Source organism: Seriola aureovittata, chromosome 5, assembly GCF_021018895.1.
Source record: "Seriola aureovittata isolate HTS-2021-v1 ecotype China chromosome 5, ASM2101889v1, whole genome shotgun sequence".
NCBI lineage: Eukaryota > Metazoa > Chordata > Actinopteri > Carangiformes > Carangidae > Seriola > Seriola aureovittata.
In genome coordinates this window covers 24,907,175-24,928,444 of record NC_079368.1, presented here as the reverse complement: position 1 = coordinate 24,928,444, position 21,270 = coordinate 24,907,175, and the positions used below count along the sequence as shown (strand labels likewise).

Below are 21,270 nucleotides of genomic sequence, written 5' to 3'. Positions count from 1 at the left end.
TAAATAACAATGTATTCACAGATCATTTTCTTTATTTGTGAATTTGCAAATTTATTTTTTGTTTGTGGAAGGTGCTTTATATTTACAGATTACACATTTTTGATGATCATATAGGATTGTCGATCTGTCAACACAAATAATACTGAACCAAATCTACCTCCATACTCAAGCTTTGGGCATTTCTACAGCGTTTGTACATAGATTCATTTTGAAGTAGCATTCTACAAAGAAGCTAAATGGATCTACCTGAGTGCTGTGTTAATGTGCGCTCACTTTTAGGAGCAGTTTTTGCTTTGTTTGTTTTTGCTGTCCTCCACCTATACAGCATGAGAATGGAGACTGAGCGATGCTCCATTTAGTTCAGACACACTTAAATCCTCACATTAACTCGGCAACCTACTAAATAATCATGAATTTAATTGGTCTCAGAAGGGCTTTCTAGTTCCTCTTTCCCCCAAATTTAAAATCTAGTTATTTTCCATATATTCTCTGCAGCCTCTGTTTACTCTGGAAGGCTGCATAACTCCCAAAGCAGACCTGACAGAAAGCAAAAGGTGTAGGTTAAGTGTAACTCTTCTACCTTCTCCCCACATGGGAACAATGATTTGTGTGTGTGCATGAGTGTGTACAGTATGTGTATCCTCTGGTGCCAGCCCTGCCCTTCTGGCCTGCGAAGCCCCAGCAGCTGTTCCCTGCGCTGGGTTACATTCCTGGGGAGAGCCCTGGGGCAGAGCAGCTGCCTGGTGCACCTCTCCTTACCCCCTTTTTTTTTTTTTTTTCACTGTTTCCTCTCACTGGGCCTCTCTCTCTGACAGCACATGCAATTACACAGTGACATTCCTTCATTTATTACTGCACCCTCACCCCTCCCTCCCCCTCCTCCACCACACACACACACACACTCACACACACAAATACTATAACTCATACTAACGTACATGCACAAAGATGCAAATGCAGTGTTATGGGAGTCATGACTTGTCCACATACTGTAGACCAGCATGGCGAAAGCAAACAACAAATTCAGACTATTACTCTGTTTTCATCATTCAACCTTTCTTTTGTATTTGCCTCTACACTACAGTATCTAAATGTAGCCATTATTGTTTTCTTATCTCCAACACCTATCAGGCCTGGAAGGGATTTCTTCCTCTTTAATCCCTCTCAGGGTTTTTTTAATTTTCCCATTAGAGGTTTGTTGGAGGGAGTTTTTCTTGCTCATTTGTTTTTGTTTTCAGTCTAATACAAGCCTGTGAAGCCCTTTGAGTCATTTTGATTAAAGGCACAACAAATAAACTTGAGGTGACTTCTTTTTCTTAGACACTACTTGATTCATTCTTAATAACTCTTTTCCCTTGTTCTGTCGTCCCCCTCTCCTCCACATGTTGTGGCCAGTAGAACCAGACAGGCCTTGATGTGGTCCAGCGAAGTCTCCAGTAACTGGAGGAGTAAACCTAACCTGTGCACCATACACAATACACCCTGTGTGCTTGACCGACAGATGGCCTTCGACGCACATATGAGCACGCATGCTCCCACAAAATCAGAGATGCGCTCACAAAACTGCACGCATACACACATGCATGTATACTGTATATATACGCGTGCACATGTAGGGTCACACAGCGTCTCGTGTCACATGAGGCTCATATGAAAGGAAGTGAGCCACAGTCACGCACACTTTCTCATACATGCAAACACATGCTCCGGCTCACAGACGCACTCACACACGTATTCATGGTCACTCACACCATTCACAAAGCAGTCCCATTGCACGCACACTGGTGGTCAGCCACATATTTCCTTTCGCTATCGTCTACATGATCACACAGATCACACACAGAAACTTAAGCTCGCACGCCACAGCACCTTTATCCCACAGACAAGCTACTTTATCACTTTCAATGTACAGCGTCTCACTTTAACTTCACTCTACTTTGCCTGCAGGGAGACATGTTTAGTACAGCACTAACAGGTAGTGAAACAATATGTAACAGCATGCTGTGCTACTATATAAGAGATGCACAAGGTAAATTTAGTTGAAGCAATGAGAGACTACTCCACAAAACGGATTAATTAGAATGATTCAATATCAAAACTCTCGTCATTCACGTGGTATGAAATCATGATAAGAGGAATTGTTGGAAGTTTACTGAGCCCTGGTTGGACTGATTAAACAATTCTATTTTCAGGTGATCGATCAGGCGTATCACAATGCATTCTGAGTGGACGTATCACTAACCGCCTTTCAGAAACCATCAAAATCATTCCTATAATCCAATATTCATCCACTCTGAAAAATCTCTCATTCTCCGTGAGGTAAACAGCGAGGGGCTGCAGAGGCTGAATGCCACTCAGTACTGTATTTGTTCAAGAATTTTAAACAGATCAATCATCAATCTTCTGAGGAGGATGCTGTACAGACAAAGAGAGGCTGTGTGAGAAGAGGGGGAAAGAAAAAAAAAGAAAAAAAATAGCAACAGACAGAAAGAGAGGAGAATAAATGGCCACATTTATAAGGAGAGACGTAGGTGATTAACCTCCTCTGAATGAGATTACTAACATTAGGACTGGACCATTGCTTTTAGACAGGTGTGCGAAGCTGTGTGTATGTTTGTGTAAGTGAATGTGTGTGTGTAAGTGTGTGTGCATGACTATGTGCATAATGGCCTGGTGTATTTTTAGAAAACACTGAAAGTTGTTTCCTGGAAATTGCAGAGGAGAATCTGCTTTCATCTGCCAGGAAATACGACTAAAGAGGCCTAAACCTGAAGCTGAACTCGAGGCCAGACACAGAGTGACCTCGGCACAATGTAATGTAACACAATAACCTAAAGAAGTGAGCTAAGTCTCGGAATCAAATACTGCTTTCAGGTTCCAGCCAATAAATTACACACACAGAAATATATTGAAAATACACAATTAAATGCACTAGTTTTTATTTGTGGGAACTTGAACAAAGTGACATGAATGTGAGATTGGAATGAAAATAATAAAAAAATGTCCTTAATTGAAACCCCATTATATACATTACTGCCCCTACATAACAGCTCATAGAATTAATAGAAACTTGTAAAAAAAAAAAAAAAAAAAAAAAACTAAGTATGTATCAAATTTGTCTTTTAAAGATAAGCCATGCGTTAATGATGGAGTTTAGCGTGGACAGTTTATGGGCTCTGCCACACTGTATAGTAAGGAGCTATTCACACACACACACACACACACACACACACCACACACACACACACAAACACACACACACACACACACACACACACACACACACACACTGCGCATAGTAAACAGACATAAACACACACATTCACAAACATTGTTGCCATTAAGGAACTTTGTGCAGTACTAAAACATGAAGTGAATACTTGTGGGTTTTAGTCAGTAAAGGCGGCTGTAAAGAAGAAAGCTGCTATTACAGCAGTATTTACTACAAATTACTAAGCGTTGTGCGTTGGGAAGGGAACAGAGGAAACCTTCTACTTTTTACTATTGGAGTTGGAGCTTGGATACATACACTCACATATATGTGTGTGTGTGTGTGTGTGTGTTGTGTGTGTGTGTGTGTGTGTGTGTGTGTGTGTGTGTGTGGCCTTACCTCAGCATCATGATTCTGTAGGTTGTAGGTTCTCTGCAGAGCGAGCATTGCCGCCACGCTCAGCTCGGATTCCTCCAGCAGAAGCTCCAAAAGCATCACAAGCTGCTCCGACGTCAACTGAGGAAACAAAACAATTAATGAGATTAATAGTGCTGACTAATACAAGCTCCCTCATTAAATATATTGAGACATCATACAAAATATTATGCAAAAACAAAAAAAAAAATCTAATTTTTCTTACTCGAGCAGCTTCAATTACTAAAGTAGCAAAATTATCAAGACTGGCAAAATTATTCACATATTGTATACCGTGCACCCACTCACATTAACATTATTTTCCATAAGTTTCATTTCATTTTCTTCTCTGGGCTGGGAAAGGTTTGATGAAAAAACACATTATGCAATTACTACGGCTTTTCAAAAACGGAGGAGATGGCAGCATAATAAAACTGAGCTGAAATGGTAATCAAATAAACATGGTAAACAAAGTGAATCTTGTACAACTGGGAAATATTACAAAATAGGCAAAACAGGACAGATGAAGGGAAAATAAGATTTGAAGTGAGGACAGAGAGAGAAGTGAAACAAAGCAATGAAGTAGTCTTTTTTGGTATTGTGCTATTGTAGAGGAACAAAGAGAGAGGCACTGTTCTGGGACTCACACTCATGGAAAAAAAAAAGACATCTTTTAGAACAATTATTCTTTGTAGTTCGTAAGACTGCAGTGAAATCTCTGATTGAGACGAAGACAGAGACAAAAAATTTTGAAAAGAAGAAAAGGTTTTCAGGAAATAGGAAATGCCTTTCTGTTGCTTCTTAATAGCGCATGCACCGTTTGTGTTGTCCTGAGGTGGACCTCAAGGAAACAAACTATTTTCTTCTGATGACTAACATCTTCAGGGACAGTGAAAACTCAGCGGTGAGCTTTGACGATTATTCTGAGGATGGATGTGGGCAGCGATATGAGAGAGCGACTTCCTCCTCGGGGGACAGCTGTGCCCAGCCTTGCCTGCATCTCTCCTAGATACGCCCAGCACTCCCAGCCACACTCTCTCTCTGGTCCCAGTCTGGGACACAATTAATGGCTGAAGGCCCCGTGGAGACGAATGTGAAAATAGGTATGAAGTGTGTGTGTGACTGAGTGAAGCAGAGCGCGATGGAGAGAGAGCAAAGGGAAAAAAAAAGAAAATGACAGAGGAGGAGGTACACAGACAAAACTCTTCTATTCAGGTAAACACACCCAGCAAGTGTAGAGTAAATAGCTGCATTTGTGCAAAATATATTTTGGAAAGAGACCATCCGTTTAAAGCTGTCTTTGGTAAACAACCTCCTAAGCGCTGCTGGGAAATACTTGACCTAAAACCAGGAAGTATTTCAGCATGTAGCTGTTGGAGCTGAGAGAATAACACCTAGATTCTAGCTGGCAAACGGTCAAATCAAACACTACTGCTACACACACACACACCCACCCACCCACACAAACACTGATGACCATCTAACTCCATGGAAAATCTGATATCCAGTCTTTCCCTTCACCCTCTATCGACTCTCCCCTCTCTCGTTCCCCTCCTCCCTCCATTTTGTGAAGGCTGAGTGTTTTCTGAAGTGGCGTCTCCATCTCTAAAGAGTCTCTTTGGGGTCCACCCATGATCCTTCTCACTCGCCCACCCTTTGAAAAGTGTTGAGTCCACAGCAATAAAACAGTGCTCACATACAAACACACACGCACACACACACACACACCTTGCTGCACTGCCAATGAGGTCCTGTTGTGCTGGTGGGAACAGTTTCCTGGTCAATGATGATACATTACAAATCAATTTATATCGTTAATATTATCAACACACACACACACACACACACACAGTACACAAATTCACAGACAGTAGACATATTCACAGACTGAAACATGACCCACTCCCTCATCACATGTAACATCTCCATGGTGAAGTCACCAACTAACCATCAACTAACATCCGCTTCTATAAAAAGTCTACCTCTCATCTCTCAAGTACTGTACTTCAGTGCAACTTTGAAAGTACTTTATTTAGGTATTTCTGCTTTTTATATCTTATACTTCCACTGCACTTCATGTCAGGGGAAAAATACTGTACTTCTACTTTCACTATATGAATTTCGTTTCCCCTGAATTCCTCATGCTTGGGTATGCAATTTTCAGTCCAGTGCAGCAAAGACAGACTCTAATAAAACTCACCCAGCTTGCTCGATCTCATGCCATTCTACACATTTAACTAACTATGGCTATATCAGTTTAATATCATGGAAGAAGAGGAAAAAAACAGAACATATTCACATTTAAGGAGCTGAAACCACAGAATTTTGACATAAAAAAAAAAGGGACTCAAAACGACAATTGGTGATTATTTTTCAGTCAATCCACTAATTGATTAATTGACTAATGATTGCAGCTCTATCTAAAACCTCGTGGCACTTGTGTCAGGTGGGCTTCGGAACAGAGTGTTATTAATGATGGTGTGTCCTTAATGTACTGTGGTGTAGATTGTACCGCATTTCTACATCTTTTAGACCAAAGCCAAATGCATAAATGTAATGTACAATAAATGTATCCTGAGAGGCTGGGCAATATCTGGCCATAAATGTCATTACAAATGAGATTTAATATGAGGAAAATCATAAGAATTGTGACTTTAAGTAAAGACTGTATACTACTTCCATCACCGCCTAATGTATGTATTATCATATTACTGAAGTGCTCAACAACTGCTTTAAGGCTCCGTGAGTGTGTGTGTGTGATAGAGGGAGAGAGAGAGCAATTACTGGGGAAAAGGTGAACTCCATGGCTGAGTACGCCCTTATTAATGGGTAGATCCTGAAGAATGGCACATGAACATTTACAAACAGCCCACCATAGACACACACACACACACACAGAATCCCATGTCATGACCAGGTCATGGGTAACTCTAACAATAGCCCTTAATAGTACAGTGCTGAAAGCACTTTACCACTGAAGGGGCAAACATATTCCTCTCTATCTCTTCATGTGTCAAGATGTTCTCACAAACACACGCACGCACGCACGCACTCACGCACGCACACACACACACACACACACACACCACAGAATTTTGCCACAGGAAATAAGCATTCCGCTCCCTACTGTCCGTCAAAGCTGAGGAATGCTAATGGTAAAAAAGACAGAACACACAGTCTTTCTCTCACAAACTCACTCAGACCGTCTGTAATCTCACTCACATGGACATTAAATATATAAACAATGCACACACCAACATACACACTCCACTTCCGTACAAACCGCTGACATGGGTTGGCTGCACCAACTCTTTATTGAGCTGAGCTTTGCAATGACCTCTGGGAAATATGCTGCTGAAATGTCCCCGTCACACACTGACCTCTAAACCTCGACAGAACAATGACACACACACGTGTGCATACATGCACAATTATAGACTGTTTGCCACAGTGATTGACAGTTCAATGAAATAGTAAACACAGCTATTGTAAACACAGGATATGATGTCCACCACTAAATAAAGTATATAAGTATATAAGTAAGTTAAGTGCAGGTGCGGGCGTGTGTGTGTGTGTGTGTGTGTGTGTGTGTGTGTGTGTGTGTGTGTGTGTGTGTGTGTGTGTGTGTCAGTCAGTACATATGTGTGGGTGTATGGGACTATGGGACTGAGCAACATTAGTAATGCTACTGCTTCTGCATAAAATGTTTGTACAGCACAAAATGAATCGAAACCCTTCAGCCTTTTGTACAGAATGTGTACACACACACTCACGCTCACAGCATCAATCGATGCTTTATTGTGATATTTCCCTCCTTAACACTGATCAGCCTGCAATAAAGGATTGATTAAGAGTTGTACATAAATCGTCCCTATACTGCACTTCTGTCTCTGAGATAGTGTAGAAGATGAAGAAGGGTTGTTCAAATGAAAATCAAAACTGTAAATCTTAAATCTTTTCGGTGCCTTTCCAACAATCCATCACTTGTTCAGTATTTCCATGGCAACGGCACTGAGTACCACTCTCTGCGTTCTGTATAGTACATAGGAGAGCGAGTCTGTGTCCTTTTTCAGGAGCCATTATGCAAAGACAAGACTGATTTTAAAATATTTCCATTTTGTTAATCTGTCCTTCACATCCTCTGAGCTAAACAGGGTCGTGAACTCAACCTCTTTTAGTCTCTTGCTATCTTAAGTGGTCATTCACCATTTACCATCACATCTCTGCAAGAGGTACCTCAGATAACCCCCGCTAACTGAATCATCACTGCCTTCTCCTGTTTCTGCTTGGACTGATTTTTACTCTTATTTTTCTGTCTTTTTTAAGCAGTCCATTCTCACTGGACTGTTGTCAGCGCATTATAGCTTAAAGTGGTTGCTTGTTATGATAATCCAAGAAGTGAAACTCACTTTAAGTTGCTGGAAATAAGAAATAAAGAAAAAAAAAGAAATGACAAAAAAAAAAAAAGAGGAAAATACAATAACAGACAGAGCGAAAGAGATGACTGACAAAAAGAAAGAAAAGGCACCTAAGGGTATGTGTAAAAAGTCAATGACTGAACTAACTGACCATAAAATCTATATAATGTCTCCTTAGAACATAAGAGAACCTCTTTCTGGGCCCTTGGCGCCGTTATGCAGAATACAGAGGTGTTGCTAATGCTTTCTTTTCCTCCCTTACCTCCCCTCTCTTCCGTCTCCCTACCTCTGTACCACTGGGGAGAGTGCACTGCTTGTTCAATCACATTGCATTATGGGGGTTGGAGACATTGAATAACTGTGACATTATAAAACCAAACTGTGATTTCTGAGAGGCCATTGAATCGTGTGTGTGTGCATGCGCGAGTGTGTGTGTGTGTGTGTGATGCCATTCAACCGCTCGGCTGCCTTTTATTTCTGTCTGACCACAGGCTCGTAAAAACACATTCTGGCACCAGCAGCTAAAGGCCTCAGCCCACGCCGCCTCAGGTACTAAGGTTTCACTCTTTCTTTCCCTCAAATCCCTCCCTTTCCCTCTCCCTCTGCCTCTGTCTCCGTGACTGTCTGCTCCCGTCTCCATACCAACTCCTTTTCACTCATTCATTTCACTGGTCTAAACTGTGCGTCTGGCTCCTCCAATTAAAAACCCCTCCTTGCTTCCTTTATCTCTTTTTGTTCGTTTTTATTTTACACTTGATTTAAGGGCTTAAACATCCATCTCTTCAAACTGCACCGAGAGGCTCAGGGTCTTGAGGAGAAACAGTACGCCAAGCAGCTGTTAAGATTCTCTCAACAGCCATGACAGCATAAATAGCATCACAAATACTTACTCTTTTAATTAGCCTGTAACTGCTCTATACAGCTGCACAGAATTAAAATGCGCAAAAAAATGGGGCAGATGGTCAGGAATAAAACAGCAAGCAAAAGACAAAAAACTGAAAACCAAATGATGTAAAGAAACTGTTGGGAACTCGGGAATATTAAATGTTGGCACGGGGTAATTCAGTTCTCTTTTATACTATGTATACTGCTTAAATAGTAAAATATTAAATATTGCTAACCAGTGAATGAAGTGTAAGTGAATCTATGCAGCATATTAAGTGTTACTACCTTGGCCAGAAAAAAAACTGATGACTATTTACTTATCACATCACATGGTCACATGATAACAGGAAGCCCCTCTCTCACAGTAGCAGTAGTCTCTGCTTCCAAAGTGTTGTGTGTGGGAGAGTTTAGTAAAAAGGTGCGGCAGTAATGAGATGACCCTATAAATATAAAACGTGTAAGAATGATAAGTGGCTAAAAAAAAAAAAAAAATTCATACACTGACTGTGGGGATATGATACTGCAATCTTGTGGCTTCACAAGGCCTAAAAATACACTAGAAAACAGCCTACTGACATCATAGGTTCTGTAAACTGATTTTGGGTAATGGATTAGAGAACACGCACGCACACGCACGAACACACACACACACGGCAGGGAGATGCCGAAAGGTTATCTGTGAGTCACATGTTACCCTTTCAACTTGTGAAATGGAGCTGTCTTCTGTGCTATAATCTCCTCCAAATGATGTCACACCTGCTGCTGCGGCGCGGTGATGATCTCACGGATAGTGCCGGACACAGACGTATGACCTCTGCGACGACCTGAAGCCGTGACTTTCTCTCTGCCATCTCATCATTAACCGCATTCATTCTTTGTTTTCCACTGTGAAAACTGCTTTAATCAACAACCGCAACATCTAGAAATAAGGGATGAGGGTGTATATTTGCGTGTGTTTGTGTTTGTGTGCGTGCGTGTCTCTGGTTGTTGCAATCAGTCGTGAGCCTAATTATCATCAGGAATCAAAACATATAGAGAGCTTTTGAGAGAGTCACACACAGTGGGACAAAAGAAAAAGAGACAGAAAGGTTATGAAGTTCTGACCCTGCAATCATGACGACTGTCGGGATCAATTGTCTCATCAATGTATCTCCTGACACAAGCACATGCGCTGGCAACAGGCAAAGTGTCAGGATTGTTCACCAGCTTGAGTGTGAATATAATGTGAAACTAATTTGCACTTACAGTACACTGACAATCAACAGAGCCCCCTTGGCAAACAAACAAGTCCATGTATGTCATTTATGCTGTTAGTTACGTGTGCTGGATACGTTTTAGAGCGTGTAGTAGTATGTATGCAGAGGACAACTACAGTATGTGCTCTGTTTGAAGACATGATGTGTTTTTTATGAATACCTAAGACTTAACCCAGTCCATGCCCATGCATGTTTGTGCATGGGCTTGAGACTGTGTTTAATCAGCTGCTGGTTGTTATGATGGGTAGCCCCTAGTCTCTGTGACCCCATCTTCCCTCTTGGCCTTGGCCTTGGCCAATCAAAAAGCAGCGTGGGGTCACAGTGGGGTTGCGAATCAGGGGTTAAGCTGAAAAAGCATACACGGCTGACCCGGCAGTGGGGGAAAAAAAACTACTCTCTCTGAGGGGGAATCAGCCAGGCAAACACACGCGCACGCATGCACACACACACACACACGCACGCACAGACAAAACCAGTGTGCAGCCTGCATGAGGGATGTGCTCCACAGCTCTTCAGGTAGCTTTTCTTTACTGTCTCAACACTTGTTCTTGCTTTTGTGCAGCCACAGAAGGTGGGGCGTTTGTTATGTAAAATTCTAAGTTCCTGCAATTTGGCATTGATCATGGAGGCAATTAACATGTTTTCTCTCCTACTCAACACAGCTCTGACTCATACTCATTCACACATACACACACCTCCAAAACAGGGGAAGTTTAATTAATCTCTGGCACTCTACGCTTTGACGCGAAACACAAATCTAAGTGTCTCCAGTGGATGCCTCCCTCGCCTCCCTCTTACCATTCCTCCTCTTCCCACAATCCATTGTTCAATTCCCGATGGAGACACAAACAAGTCCTCAAACACATGCACATTACAGATAGGCCTCTTTTTTTCATATTTTCACCTTTTTCTTCTCAATTTTGGAAAGCATAATTCCCCTGTAGGACAGTTCCTGTCACTTCTTGTACTGCTGTTGTCCTGGGGAGGCAGAAACAGGCATGGGCCTCCTCTTCATTGTGTCACCAGCAGTGTCTTTTTTCACTTGCCACCTTTGCTGGAAGGGTATAACAAGCCCCCTTAGATCCAACTATCCTCCATGCTGGTGCCCTAACCAACCAGTGGGAGTCAAAACTGGGGGGGTTGAACCCAAGTCTCAGCAGTGTTTTGCCACTGCATCACCCCTTTGCAATAAAAAGAGAGAGGCCTTTGAAACAGAGCTGGAACAAAAGGACTGCTGTTTGTGTGTGAGAGAAAAATCTGTAGCATTTGTACTCCAGTGACACATCCAAACAGCTGGATGTCAGCTTAGACAAAGAGAGAGGTGAGGAGAAGGGGATGGTGGAGAAAAGAAGCATACAGGCTTTTTTGTGTGACTGCACATGGACAAACTGACGAAAGCACTGTTCTAAAAGTTCAAAAGATCAGAAAGGATAAACTTAGCGATATTCCCATGTAAAAACCAAAACTACCAACATTAATCCTACTAACAAGTATTGTTACAAAGTCCTGGTGCAGTAAATACTCATTAGAGTTACAAATCCGCAGCTTAAAATAGTCCCTACATAAAATGTATTTACTCGTGTTTGAGAAATGTTTGCTAAAGAAATATAGAACCAGATGTTTTAAAAATTATATATTCATTATCTGTTTTTAACACACAAATCCAAACAATATTTTTTTCACTGGTTATTAATATAATGTGCAGGTTGAGAATTTCTGTCTTGAAATATACACATTCACAATAATTCACCGCAGACTTTCAGCGTCCTGTGATGTCTATATCCTGCTTCAGGGGATTTTCTTCCTGCCAAGAAGAGAAATTCTGAGGGAAATACTCACGTCTCAATCCAAATTTATCACCATATTGGAATTTAGTGGAGCCCTGATGCTCAACACAAACACATGCACACACTCTCACAGTCCACTCAGTTATCTCACAGATACTTCACTGCTCATTCCCTGAACACACAAGGTGCGGAAGTCTGAAATGCGACTAAGGCTGAAAATAGCAAAGCACCCAGGTTTAATTTCCTCAAGTCATTTGTTCTGGCCTGATCCTGGGAGGGTGAGAGCAGCCTAGGGGTCCTGGTTAAATATTATCCCTGGGGGGGGGGGGGCAACAAAAAAAAAAAAAAACATCAGTGGCTACCAGCCACAGCTACCAGCTTTACAGGGTCGTGGATAAATATTATCAGTGGTGTCTGCTGATTACAATGGTTAATAGGACGCAGAGACACAAAGATGGACAAACACACACATGTAGTGAAGGGTTAAAAAACTTCTGTTCACGCGATTGTATGTTACCAATTTTACCTTGCTGTTTTGTAGCAGTTAGGCTTCTAAATGTCAGCACACACACATCCATGCACACACACAGGCAGCTAAGATTTGTTCACTCAAGCCGGGTTGAGCCAGATGACAACAATAATAGGGGTAAAATACAAACATGCACCGGTGATGACCTCGAGTGTGGAACGATAACATCTACTGCCGCTGAAAGAGAGATACAGAGCCAGAGTGGGAGAGAAAACAAGGAGAACGAGAGATGGGATGACTCTGGCAGACAGAGTCAAACAAGAAGAGGGAGAGGAAGAGGAAGAGAGAGAGAGCGAGAGCAGAGACATAGGTGGAGCCATGAAAATGAAAGGTCATGTTCAGGAAGAGACTCTATGGATTCTCCTGTGGTTCTGAGTCAAAGTCTAACAGCCTTGTCTTTCTGCAGCGGCTTGTCAGCTAAGGTAACAAGTCTGAGACACAAAAAAGACACATCTTTGTCTGTCTTTGTTTGTCTGTGTGTGTGAGGAGTATAGATGTGTGGTGTCTCCTGTGTGAACTCCAGACTAGCTGGATTTAAGCAGTCTGAGCTGACAGAGGTATGTGGGATGGACTAAGCCCAGATATCTGCTGCACAGACACACACAGACACACAGACACACAGACACACACACACACACACACACACACACGAAGAAGAAAAAGGAAAAAGGGATCTGATATTAGAGAATGACAAAGGACACCACAGAAACAGGAGATATGGAGTAAGAAACAGCATCACAAACAGAAAAACAGATGGAAAGAAATTCAAAACCTGTTGTTTACTTTGCATTAAAACCCCAGGAAGACAATCCTTCTGTTTTTTTCTTCCTATGATAAGACCACTTCCAGTTTAGCAACATATGATATCCCAGACTGGGGTGTTTAGAGCTGAAGCTGTCGCCTGCAGTATGGCTGTTGGCAACAACTGAATGGTTTTTACATGTGCCTGTCTGACTGTCTTAATACTAGATAACACCAGACCTCTGGAAACATTAACAGTGGTTCTATGTTGTCAGTGTGAAAGACATCCTCATCCTTACGATGACTTGTCATTTTACCTCTGTTTAACAGCACTTTATTCTTCCCCACAGGAGAAACATACACATAAAAGATAGTGTTTGGTCATAGTGTTGAGTGTCTTTGGATTAGTCGAATCAACAGAAAATTAATTGACAACCATTTGGAATCAATTATTCCTTCAAGCAAAAAGGCCAAAAGTCCTCTTCCTGCTTTTCTTTATCTCATGTGGTAATCAATATGAATTTGCTTTGGCTGTTGCTCAGACAAAACTAGCAATCTTGAAGACACCATGTTGGGATTTAGGAACTTGTCATGGGCTTTGTTTTGACAATTTTCTGACATTTAATAGACCAAATGGTTAATTGAGAAAGTAATGTGCAGTTGGATCAATATTGAACATGATTGTTAGTTGTTAAACTTTAGATTTCTGTCTTATAGACTCATATTTCAGAAAATGATTGGTTCAAAATAAATCAATTTAGGAAAGATTTAAAAATAGTTATGCTATTTTTAGGTCTATCCTAAATTCTAGGAAAAAATGATGCTGCTTTTGAGAAAAATAAAAAAGTATCATAAAATACTGTGATCTCAACCAATGAAAAAAGTGAAGACAAGCGGCGCCCAAACACAGCGTCAGATCTTTTAGACACTTAGTTATTGGTTTCATGTGCAGGAATTTCTATTATGCTCAGCGTCTATGGGCCTAGAACCATACAGCTGATCTTACTTTATGTGCATACGTGTATTTGGAAATGTGTGTGTGTGTGTGTGTTTTTGACAAGGCTAATTGCATCAGGGCTGTCTGAGGGCGCTGCTGGCTCCCAAGTCATTACCAGGAAAGACAGATGTTTTAGCACTCAGCACACCGCATTCATGGGCACACACACACACACACACACACACACACACACACACACACACAAACACAACATTACGTACTACACTTATGAAATCTGTGAGGTGATGCCTAAATCAGGTTTTATGTGAACAGCATAAAAAAGCAGCTCGATTTTACAGCCCAGCCCAATATTGAACATGACTCTACTCTAAATATCTCGCTGAAGTGTCACCGGGTTTAACACCGTGACCTCCATGCTACGATGCGTTTTTATAGCGTCGCATTGCACTGAATGTCTAAAATTGTGTTTGAATAGTCTCCAAAATGAACAATGCGTAGTTGTGCGAGTGACAAAGTGCAGCGCTTGTTTTTGTACATCTTGTGGCAGCCATATTCGGCAGGCTGTGTTCTCGCTCTCTCTCCCTGATGCATTTTCCATGTGTGCTGGAAAGACAAACACAGCTGCACTTTAATGACACTCAAATGCTTCTGGGATTCAGAATGCGTGCGTGTGCGAGTGTGTGTGTATGTGTGTGTTTGTGTGTTCTTTTTGACCACTTCAGTGAAAAGCTTGTTGCAGTTACTCTTGCGCTGTATGCTTACCCCTCACTCTCCCCCCAGAACTCCCCACCGCAACTCCTTGCCTCACCTTGTATATGCGTCTTTCTATGTGTGTGTGCGTGTGTGTGCACATGTGAGCATGCATGGGTGCGTTCCTCAGAGAGTCATGAAGGCCTAAGTGGTATTTCTGGGCCGCTATGCCTGCCATGAAATAGCTTGTCAGCATCGTCAACCCTGACCAGTGATCTCTTTACACCCCTCTTTTTTTTTTTTTTTTTTTACTGTATACCCCCTATTCACAAACACATACACACATGCACACATGCACACACGCAGACTACAGGGAGTCCCCGGACGAGATGAGACAGGCTGTGAGCTTCAAATGACCCCGAAAACAGAACTGCTGCTGAGTGATAAATGAGACAAATACACGCTGGCGCTCTCTCCCCCTCACTTTCTTTCTGTCTTGCTCTCCCTCATTAACACAGCACAAATGGAGCCATCTCCTCTCTCTCCTCTCCTCCCATCTCCACACATAAATCTTCTCATCTCTAACACATAAATTAACATAAATTTTAATTTTCCTCTATCTCATTCTTTTTCTCCAGCGTTTTACTACCTAGCAAAAAGGGAAAACAGTTTTCACGCTCCATCAGCACCTCCGTCGTGAACTTTGAACGTACAAAATAAAACCCGAGAAATCGAGTGTAAAACAGCCTGATTTTCTTATATTACAAAGATTTTGTAATCTGGCAGCAGCATGAGACATCTGTCAGATAACAGTCAGTCACATACGCTTATAAAGACACTGTGTGTTTTACTCTCAGTCAGTTTATACAGTAATATCCTGTCATATCCCGGCATGAGTTCTGCAGGTTAAACTCTAGAGTCTTATATAGTGGAGGAAGAATTACAAGTTACCGGGGCAATAAAGCATGTGGACACGCAGCTGTGTATACAATCCGTACAAGTGTATGTGGGTTTTGTTGGATTTATGGATTATTACATCAGTTTTGTCACAACACAAAATGTACAGACTCTTAACAGTTATTCAAACAGGCACATACGTGGACTAAAAAGTCTCATTGGCAGCTAGTGCTGGATCAACAGCTTATTGATGCGAAGTCAGTGTGAAGAGAAGTGTGAATCAAACAGCAGTTGTTTGCCGTACTGATCCCTTGATTCCCGCACAATCTGTTCCTCCTACTCAGCACTTTTCGCAACACATACTGCAGAAGATGATAAAGCCAGTATGATACTTTTATTGATCTGTTTTTTTGTTTGTTTTTTCAAAATGTAGTTCAGCTGTTTCCTTAGATGTCCCGGAATCACCTTCTGTCTCTTTTTTCCTGTGATCGGTCTTTCACTATCTCTCACGCTCTGTCTGAGCTCATGAGTTGAGCCTTGAGGAATCCTCTCTCTCGTGTTCTCAAAGTAATGCAGTGATCTCTTTTTGAGTAGCTACAGTGTGAGTGAGTGTGTGTGTGTGTGTGTGTGTGTGTGTGTGTGTGTGTGTGTGTGTGTGTGTGTGTGTCCCAATTGTAGGTCAATCTGATATTGTCAGGGTTATAAAGTAGACGTGTGTGTGTGCTTCTGCACTGCTGTCTTATCCTTTTCCACTTTCAGCCTCTTCACAACAATTTCTCAAGCTGAGGTCCAATTGTTCGAACCAAAAAGAGTAAATTCCATCTATGTGTCAATATGTCCATTCATTATATAATTTTTGGCTGACCAAAAGGCAAGTCTCAACAACCTGCTAAGGAAACTTAATTCAACCACCTGTCAAGCTCAACATCAAAGGCAAGGTTTGAAAAATAGTCACTGTGGCTGCCATTTACAACGTTTATCTGGCAAACCATATTCCCACTGTGAACACCTCAGCCTTCAGCTTCCAGATGTTATCACAGTTCGGGTTCGGATCTCACACTACGAGTAGGAATGAGCCCAGAAAACCAATGCAACCAATGCACTTTGTTTGACCTCTCACATGAAACCAGTCTGCCATGGAAGTCCCTCTTCAGGAACTCGAGGCTTCAGACAACACAGTTCCCAGTGTGACAGGTGCACGTAAACCCTCCATCACGATAAGGTCAAGGTTGGACAAGGTAAGGGCTACAGGGTTAACATGAGTTGGACCTAAAAAAGCGAAGCATATAGCTACACATAATAAACTCACCGTGACAACCTGTAATCTTACTTAGTGGACTTCACACACCTAGTTAAACTGCCATTTAAATATCCCAATACAGGAATTGGATGAATGATTTTACATGAACTCTATATACTTCCATTATGCACGTGTGCAAAGCTCAAGTCCAACTTTCATTTAAAAGACAATTAAAGACCTTTGGCTCACAGAGCTGGACTCAACCTGAGCAGCCCTTAGCTGATCCCCAGTTGGTCTAATGATGGTGAAACACACACACAGAAACACACATACACACACACGCACACGCACACACTTTTCTTCCAACCATTTCCCATCCTGATGTGATGAAGTCTGGCCGGAAACAGCCATTTCCCTGAATGTTCCCATCTCTCCTCCGGCATACTCCCTCATCCCTGATTCATTGCCAATAAATCACAGGGGGACAAAAGGAACAGAAAGAGGGAGACAGACCAAGTAAGAAAAAGTGTAAGACAGAGAGAGAAAGAGAAGAGGAGAAGGAAGGGGAGATGGCAGTATAAACCAGGAGACAGTGCACTGGAGATAGGAAAACAGAAATGAAGGGAAACCAGATGTGTGATGTATCCTCATCGGCACCGCTCAGGGGTGGAGTTTGAACTGCCAAATATGGCTGTGTGTAATCTGAAGTGGTGACGTATTATCAAAGAAAACAACAACAACACAGATGCCATAAAAACACCATCACTAAACGGATATGCTTTATTTCATGGTGCTGGTCAGACTCTAAACAAGTGGAAAGAGAGGAAGAGGTAGTTGGCAAGAGAAAAACAGACAAGACTGTTGGGTAATTTGCTACTCGAGCTTTCTTATTACGACCAGCAATTTATGACACTTGTGCACACAAATCGTCTAGGTCTATAGCAAAACATGGACTAGGATTAAAATCAGTCTGTGCATCTCACAAATGAACAATCTCCCTCTCCTCAGCTACATTTCATCAAAGCTATGAGAAAGTGCCAAACAACACAGACTGAAACAATTTCCACACCGCTCTCCTTGTTTTTTTTCCCCCCATCCTCTACTTACAGAAGCCTACTATGGCAGAGTAATGTGCGCCACCTGCAAACTCCACCCAACTGAAGAGGCTTTTGATCATGCCTTTCCTACTGTTTACTCTCCCACAGCGGTTCCAGTTACCACTACTACCTCCCCTGTCCACCCATCAACATCGCACCTCAGCCCAACACAAGGGATTTCAGTCAGCACTGGAACCCTCTTCATTTCTCTGTGGGTTTACATTATCTCCTCAAACAGAAGTTGGCATCCGTGTCCTTATGGCATACCTGTGCAGTTATAGGAACGAAATTTCCTCTTATCGGGTTTATTTTAGCTCTGAGGCCTCTAGGTCTAGAGTAGTAGAGTTTAATGTTATCATTAATACAAAGAGCCGGCAGGAATGAACAAAAGAAGTGGGAGTGCATAAAAAGGACGGCCACACCCAGCACCGAGGTAAAGTACAGCGGTAACAAGAGATTCTGAAACTTGTTGAGTGAAAACATCAATCTCTAAAACGTCAGAGTTGTTATGTCTGAGTGAACCACTTAACTCAAGAGCAACAAGTGTTAAAATCATTACCGCCACTGGATACATTAATACAAAAAAACAAAAACAAAAAACGGAGACGGAAAGTTTATATTTGACCTTGGAAACAACAGCTGAAAAAAACAATCCCACCACAAGGTCCATTTCATAGCTGATCAGGAGTATTCAGTCTGAGCACCGCACTCACAAAAACAGGAATCAGAATTTGTACAGTATCATGAGAACTGGGTGAACTCCATCTGCTAAAAGCTCCAGAACAGCCACTAAATGGACCTTGTGGTGAGATTGTTTTGTCAACAACAATATCTGCTTTCTGCAATGTCCTCAGTGACATGTTTTCTCCTGACTCCACTGAGGTGCAGTTTCATCTCCAAACCGCACAATAAGTATCTTTTTAACTAAATTTTTGACCTACAGTACATATATAATATATAATATTATACATGTTACAGTATCTATTGTAATAGAAATGAAAGTTTGCCTCCTGATCTTTGCAGTTCTTAAGTAAACTGAGTCTGACTGTTTCAACAGATGACCCTTTGCCGTTTGAAGTGCCGTATCAGGACGGGCTGTTCCTATGAACCTGATGTTGTTGACATTTCGTCAGCCACAAACACAAACCTGATGGTGCATGTTTTCACAGTAGCCAAATCCATCAACCACGAAGGTGCAGATCGCCATGTGGGAGCACATAAGGTGACAGAATGCCACCGAGATGGAGGCTGACTCATCGTCCACCTATTCTGCTGCATATGTGAAGTTACCATGACACACTGTTCTGAGACACGTTATCACTCGGAGCCGATGCCTCCCTGCAAAACCTGTGCAGATTCTGAGTGTGTGTAATCACATGTTTTAGTCTGTGCAATTAATACTATAAAGGTTGAAATCATTAGATGTGGTTGAAAACAACCAAACAAGGTTGGGACGTTGCAAAAAATAAATCACAGTGAGTGGTTCATAATTATGACATTATAACACAATGTCCACCAAAATAATCCTCAGTCTGGGGGATGTAGTAATTGTGCAGCAGTAGATTCAGAGAGATGTGCACTGTTAAGTTAAAAATAGTGCGGCGCAGAACAATTTCAGCAGGAATGACAAGAATTCAGGATTATACAATTTCCCGGTTTTGTTTATCCAGGGGAGAGCTATGTCAACACTTTTTGTATACAGAACCTTATCACATCTGCAGAAAGGTGCTAGGATGTGCCAAACACAATCTAATATACTGTAGTCTGGTGCAAAAATGTGAAACAGAACTATGCGAGCGTAAAGTATGGAGGTGGTTTACTTCAGTAACATTAACAACTTTGAATCACGAGGTCAGAATAGTAAAGTTTACATTTTTTAAGCACGTTATGATACCTACTGATCTTCTATGAGGCATTTCACCATGCAGTCCAGTTGATCAACATGTGACCCAGGTCAATTACAACTCACAAACTGCATCTTTAAAGAGTGGAGGAGCATTTCGTTGCCTGAAAAGTTGACCAGGGTCTCACGCTATTCTCAGCGCTTTTCCCCTACAGGGTTTCCTGTCCTGATCAGCAGGGGTAGACGGACCCTCTCATTACGGAGACCGCAGATGAAAATGAGAGCGAAATGAGGCCCATTACCATGCGGGCATGACTAATATCCCTCCACAGACCTCTCCACATGCAGTGGACACGCGCACGCTCATCACACGTGCACATCCAAGTTAAACGTGTACACAAAAATAAAGTCAGACGCGCACGCTAAGATGCTCGCGAATCAATAAAGTTGCACAGAAACAAAGACGACGGGAAGTTGGTAATAAACTTTGGCTCTATTAAATTGACCAGATCTAGGGCTGCTCTGTGGGGGGTGTCTGGCTCTTACCAGTGTGTTCATGTATAGGTGTATGTGTGTGTGTGTGTGTGTGTGTACGTTCCCTAATCACCCATGATGTCATTAGCGCTAAATGTGACCCTGGCTCAGCCTAATTCCTGCCCACTAAAAGGCCTGCCTTCTCTATTCCCTCCCTCACAATCTCTTTCTTCTCTTCCTAACCGCTCTTACATCATCTGACCAGTCCGTGTAATATTTCATCTCTCGTGTGCTTCTCTCATCTCTCCAAATATCCACTCCGCTCTTCATTTCATGAGATGTCCACGAGATGTTCATTACCTCACTGGAATTCACAATCATCAACCTCTAACCGACCACTAGTCTTGCTCTCACTTCAATCATCAGCTCCTAAAATGCTGTTTTACCGATTTCTGTTTTCATTTTGGCTTTACTTTCCTACCTTTATTTCTTCCTCTTGTTCCATTTCCATACAGTCATTCCATCACCTATTTCTTCTCTTTCACTTACATATCATCCGCTATTTCCTCTCCCTTTATATTTTTCCACTCAAGCTCATCATTTGGTGCCTTAAATATGTTTCCATTCCAATTTAATCTAAAAGTCAGTCAATGGTCAGCGTTTTTCATATTTCACTCTCATTGTTCCATTGCGGCAGTTCTATCTTCATCTCTGATCCATTCCAACTTTTTCCTCCCTTTCTACCTCCCTGTCTCTTATGTTTTAACTGCCCCCCCTTTGCCGATCGGGTCTGCTGAGTGATTTATCGCCTTGCAACAGGCTGGCAGAAA

At 41.9% G+C, this 21,270-nt stretch overlaps 1 protein-coding gene across 7 annotated transcripts in view; it reads right to left on the bottom strand.

Moving 5' to 3' along the window:
- Positions 1-21,270, bottom strand: part of aopep (aminopeptidase O (putative)) — an 84,092-nt gene that overhangs the window by 22,138 nt on the left and 40,684 nt on the right. For all 7 annotated transcript variants that reach the window (XM_056375757.1, XM_056375760.1, XM_056375759.1 and 4 more), the window contains one exon: positions 3,611-3,727. In XM_056375757.1, the coding sequence (XP_056231732.1) occupies positions 3,611-3,727 (117 nt within the window). The remainder of the gene's footprint in view (positions 1-3,610; positions 3,728-21,270) is intronic.